This window comes from Pygoscelis adeliae, unplaced genomic scaffold, assembly GCF_000699105.1.
Source record: "Pygoscelis adeliae isolate BGI_AS28 unplaced genomic scaffold, ASM69910v1 Scaffold209, whole genome shotgun sequence".
Classification (NCBI taxonomy): Eukaryota; Metazoa; Chordata; class Aves; order Sphenisciformes; family Spheniscidae; genus Pygoscelis; species Pygoscelis adeliae.
The window spans coordinates 3,189,121-3,194,846 of NW_008825538.1; the positions used below are offsets into that span (position 1 = coordinate 3,189,121).

Here is a 5,726-nt window from a genome sequence, read left to right on the forward strand (position 1 = left end):
CACGGCATGGGGTGAGGTGGGTGCCAAGGGGCAGGCACAGCATGATCTCTGCTGTTTCCCTGCGAAGCGAAGCACTGCGCTGTGCTCAGACCTCAGCTCCGCGACGTCTCAGCAAGACCCCCACAAATGACAGGGCTGATCCTGCACTCCCAAGCCACCATGGCACCCACGGCTGCTGTTTTGCATCCAAGGAGAGTGAAGCAGAGCGTGGCGGCCAGGGCCACAGCAGGACGAGGTACAGCACCTCCACAAGCAGATCTGCCCTAGGGCTGAGAGTGCCCTTCAAAGGAAACTTTAAACCTCTGCACCCTCTGTAATGAGGCATGAGAATAATTACCCTCACATTCACTTTGCAAAAATGCATTTGCCTCGCTTGAGTATTTTGCTGAAATTTTCTGAATCACACCTCGTGCAAGCTTGCACCTGGGGCAAGCAGATAAACCTAGCTGTAGAGTATAAAAAAAAATGCAGCAGGATTTCACGTTCCTCATTTTCATTACACCTCAGCAGGACCCTCAATGCGAGTAACGTGGATGTGAGCAAGCAGCGTCAGCCGCATACAAATGGGTTAACGGAAGCAGAGCAGCTGCATGGCCCAAAGCCACAAAGCAAGTTAGGATGGGGCAGAGCTGGAAGGAAACAGAGGGGTTTAGCTCCAGTTTGTGGTGGGTGCCAGTAAAGCGCTTTGCCTGGCTGTATGGGGAGAACAGGTGGCAAATCATTACCTCCACAGGACGCTATGCAATAAATTTGGAGCACAAGACCCAGTTTTAACCTTCAGCTTCAAGGAGGACGCAGCAGTCGGTGAACAGACCCGACGCATCAGCTCTAAGTCAGCATCCAGACGATTTAGCCTGTTTTTCAAGTAGTTGGGACAGCTGGACAAGGGGACTTTCTGCGGTGGGAGGAACACGAAGGGGAGCATCCTACCTAATCGATGCACCGCGTGGACAATCGTAGAACCACTTCCGATCCCAAGAACTTGATTGTTCTGCAAATCAAAGAGAGACAGAGAAGAGCTGTTACTGGGGGCTCGGCACAAGGGCTGTCCGCTTTTCCCAGTAGACTCGACATGATAAACACATGCAAGAGGAACCTTGCCCAGGGATGCACGCTGACACACATCTTAGCATGTTGCAAACAAGGAAGGGAACACACTGCACCCATGAGGGCACGACCGCTGTCTGCAGCTAAGGGATTTTAAGCAACTCGCCCTCTCCTTAAAGGATACATGCTTGCTAAATACCACTACGGTCTGACACTCAGGGTGTTCAACGCACACCCACTGCTCGTTGCTGGCACTCCACGCACCCTCTCCTGCCGGGAAGTTGGGAGTTTCAGAGAATACCACAAAGGAAGAAGCTGAAACAACCTCAAGATAACATCTCCCGAGGAAGCCGCACAGTAAAAGCGTGGGTTTGCTGCCAACGGTATTGTTAGTAAACAGTACAGATGCACCAGCGGCCAAAGCAAAGAGCACAGCAGCCGTTCCTAGAGAATAATAAAAACCGCTCTCCAAAACAGAGTATGTAACTGCCTGGGTGAGATGGGTGAGCCTGGCAGCGTATGCTGAAGAGGATCATATTTTAACCACAACTCAGCCCCGGCCTTTCTCTGGTTATGGTCTGGTTTAAGAAGGATCACTACTGCCTCATCAGTAACACAGACACGCTTCTAAAAGGTGCTGCAGGCTGAGGGTGGATGGGTGCAACTGTGTTACCTCCGCAAGAGGATGCTCTGCGATGTAAATCTCTGTTTATTAGCAGCTCAATCTCCCACCCACTGAGAGCTACCTGCAGCCTCCTGCACACCTCCAGTTTCCAACGTACTTCCCCTTCTTTGGATGGGATCCAAAGCTTAAATCGACTCAAGGAGGCCCGATATCACTACAGGGACTTCAGATGAGAAAGACTTCAAGCCAGACAGAGATGCAGGCACAGAGCTGTTGTGTGTTATCTCTTGGACATTAGACAGGTCTGGAGCTCTTTCTCCATGTGCAGCAAACCCAGAGTTCAGCAGCTGTGGAAAAAGCCACACCTGCAGCATTTCAACCAGCTAAAATCTTCCTGGCACGCAAGCTTGCCTGGAAAGGTGGAGCTCAAGGCAGGTCACATCCCCCCAGGATTAATGATTTCCCTTGCTTCTGCAAGTTAAAAGCTTAAAAAAAACAGAAGTTCTCCAAAACCCAGCACACAGCCAGAGACTCGGCTTATATCCCAGCACTCACTAATCACCGTGACTCTGCAAAAGATGGGGAAAGCAACAGATCACAGCTGCACGCCTGCAACGTTGCCAGCAGAAACCCAACAGCTCCCGAGGTTTCTCGGTTTCACCTGCCCGGCAGGCAGAGCCAAGCACAGCCAGCCGAGGAAGGGGCAAGCAAAGCTGCGCGGAGGCTGGCAGGACACGGGCAGTACCGGTGTTCCCAAGAGACTTGTTTCGACCTGGGAAGAGGCAGTTTCTTCTCTTTGCCCTCATTTCTACAGGTTGGGAAAGCTTCTTGGAGCAGCTGGATGCCCTAAAAGGATGGGGAAAGCCTCAGCATCAGCCACTCCACTGTAATGAAGTGGGAAGAGCTCACAAGGCTCCCAGCCCATCCTGGCGATAAACTTGAAGGCATTTATCAGTGATGAGGGGTGAAGCACCTTCCCTTAGGCAGTGGCAAAGACCTGGGGCTAAGTGGGTTTCCCAGAAAAACAGTTTAAGCCAGTCTAAACTGGTACTGTCACAACCCCCGCCTTACCGCGGTTCCCACCTCTCCCTTCTCAGCTCCAACCCCAGCCAGACCAGGGGCAAAACCAGCCAAAAAACATCCACTTTTTAACACAGGGGCAGCGTGAACGTTGGCGGGAAGCAGAGCACAAGGTCAGTGTACAAGGGGCAGGTCCAGCTCACAGCACTGACGAGCAGCACCCCATGCAAAAAAAAAAAAAAGACATTTTAGGTTGTTTACTAAAACCCCAGCAAATAAAACCAAGGCACTGAGCCACAGCGCAGCTGAGGACCCACATACGGGCTCCACGAGCGGAGTCAGCAGCGACCAGAGCGTTGTCCCTGCTAACCCAGGGGCCAAGAGATGCTGCCCAACGTTGGAGATGCCGACAAGGCAACACGCATCGAGTGGCTGTCAGCAGCACCACACGGGCTGGCCGGGCCAACGTAAGTTATCAAGACTAGGATTTATGTGGGCAAAGAGCAGGAGATAAATACAGCGCAAAGCCCCAGGTTTCCTCTTATTAATCCTCAGCCCTCTGGGGCAGCAGAACCTACAGCTCTCGCCCATCTTTTCATTTCTAACGGAGACGCTAACTGGGCCTGCCTTCGGAGTGTTGTATAAATGCAAAGCCAGCTCTCCCCAAGGAGCTTAGGGCTCTATAGCCCCGAGCCGCATGCCAGCCCCGCTCCTCCGAGCCATCACCGCACCACAGCCTGCGGCTTCTGAGGTTGGTCATCTCGGTGTCCGCTCCAGTACTGGGGAACTCTGCTCCTACAGCTGCCCGGGGACAAGTGCTGTGGGTAAACCCACCAATCTGGCTTTAATTAAAAAAAAAAAAAAAATCCTAATCCCCCCACCCACCCCCAGGTTTACATCTGCTGCAGGCTGCACAAGGAGCTGCTACGCTGGCACAGATGGGGATGGGTGTGAAGGAGGATGCCGAGCGAGGAGCCTGATCTAGTGCCGGTACCAAACCCGCAGTGCCACAGATTTACGGCACAGTTAAGCAGAAGAGATTAGTCCAGCATAACCGAACCCTGAAGTCAGTGGTGTCTCTGACACGTCTCTGCCGTGCAAGGGAGGGAGTCTGCAGCTTTGCTTTCGGAGATTATGTTACTCCCTCCGTTAACAGCGATAGCTCTAACGGCCAAACACAAAACTATCCGTTACAAACAGCAGCTGCACCCTCCCAGCGCAAGCTGAAGGGGAGACGGGTTTTCTCTGACAGCTGAGAGCATCTAACTCCTTGGCGGTGACCCTAACCTGCTTCTCCACCATTGCTTCAAGCCAACTTGCACGGCAAGCATTGCAATATTACCCCGACCGCTGCATATTTTACTTAATCAGCCTCGCTAGCCAGGCCCTGAACTTTAATCAGCTGGGACAGGGCCAGAAACATCATCCTAAGTTTGCTTGAGCATAAAATAGCACAAAGGCCTGCTATTTCACTAGGAAAAGTCCAAAATTAAGAGTCACGTTTTAGCCCAAATCAAAGGCGCACCCAGCTCATGACAACCTGCAGCAGCAGCCGTGCCTCGGCTCCACACCTTGCGACACAAAGTCCTTCTTCCTGCAACCCCTCAATGCACAAATTCGGGGCCGGCTTTGGGTAAGAAAGGGGGGTTTGATGCAACTGCCGGTCCATCCCCCAGGCTCCCCCACCCCACAGACTGCCTTCGAGCACGTTGGCCTGGCAGAGGGGTAGGTCTCAGATAGCATGTGGCTGTGCTCTCTGCAGGCAGGTACAGACTGCTCAGAGGAAGGAGAGGCTGCGAAACAAGTGAAACATTTATGGGACATCAGGGAAGCCATCAGCAACTGAAGCTCAAGATGCCAACCTAGCAGGGGGGAGAGGGAAGGAAAAGGGAATTTTGCCTCCCCCCTGACTGCTAACATCTACCTCCTTGGCAGAGGAGACTCTATGCCTGTTTCATCACTGCTGTTGCAAAAGGGCTTGCACAGCAAACATTGCGATAAACCACTGTGTGACTTTAACCGTTGATCTTCTACGCGTTCGTGATCAGGCTGTGCCAAACCTCAAGTCACTCCAGTCCTATTTGACCTTCAAGGGGTTGATTAAAGCCCTTTGCTGTGTTTCCCTCCCTGCAGAGGACAGGACACGACCCCCTGGTTAGGGGCTGTTGCTCCTTGCTTGGGTGCTCAGAAACAGGGTGCAGCAGCGGAAGCACCCCGGACTTGGAGAACGAAGCAGGACACTGCATTAGCCTGAACTCCCACCGCAGCCCAGCTCGCAGGAGGGTGCACAATGAAAGTTTAAAGGTGCAAGACATTACACCAAACTCAGGGTGCACGGTGCTGAGCTGGGCAAGGCAAGGAGCCACTGCCTGGGAGGCGTGAGCTGGGCAAGCGCAGAGACCAGACGGGAAAAGTAGTTTTCTCCCTTCTCTCCAGGATAAAGGAGCGCAGTCCAAAGCCAAAGAGGAAGAGGCTCAGCGAGGCCCATCCGTGCACCCCACGGTCCCTCCTTGCACTCTGGGACCGTCCATGCTTTGGGGGAAGCGAGAGGTCCGTGCACCCAACCCATCCATGCACCTTGGGGCTGCTCCGTGCACTGGGAGGGGTCTGTGCAACCCACAGCCTGTTCGTACATTGGGAGGCTCCATGCACCCCATGGCCGCTCCATGCATTGGGGGGTCCTTGCACCCCAGAGCTGCACCCCAGGGCCACGCCAGGTACCGGGGGGCCCGTGCACCCCGGAGCTGCTCCATGCACCCCGGGGTCTGTCCCTGCACCCCGTGGCCACTCCTGTGCATTGGGAGGCTCCATGCACCCCATGGCCACTCCGTGCATTGGGAGGTCCCTGCACTCTGGAGCCCCTCCATGCACTGGAAGGCTCCGTGCACTCCATGGCCATTCCATGCACCCGAGGGGTCCATGCAGCCTGGAGCCCATCCGTGCACTGGGAGGCTCTGTGCACTGCGGGGTGGCTGCACCCCGTGGCCACTCCATGCACCCCAGGGTCCGTCCCTGCACCCCTGTGGCCCCTCCG

The 5,726-nt window shown here is 54.3% G+C and overlaps 1 protein-coding gene across 1 annotated transcript in view; it reads right to left on the bottom strand.

The window, feature by feature from the left end:
• The window catches only part of RPIA (ribose 5-phosphate isomerase A), a 30,200-nt gene that overhangs the window by 12,517 nt on the left and 11,957 nt on the right, over positions 1-5,726 (bottom strand). Inside the window, exons 2-3 of the mRNA XM_009331900.1 lie at positions 2,418-2,444; positions 931-991 (exon numbers count right to left, since the gene is read on the bottom strand). Of these exons, the coding sequence (XP_009330175.1) occupies positions 931-991; positions 2,418-2,444 (88 nt within the window). The remainder of the gene's footprint in view (positions 1-930; positions 992-2,417; positions 2,445-5,726) is intronic.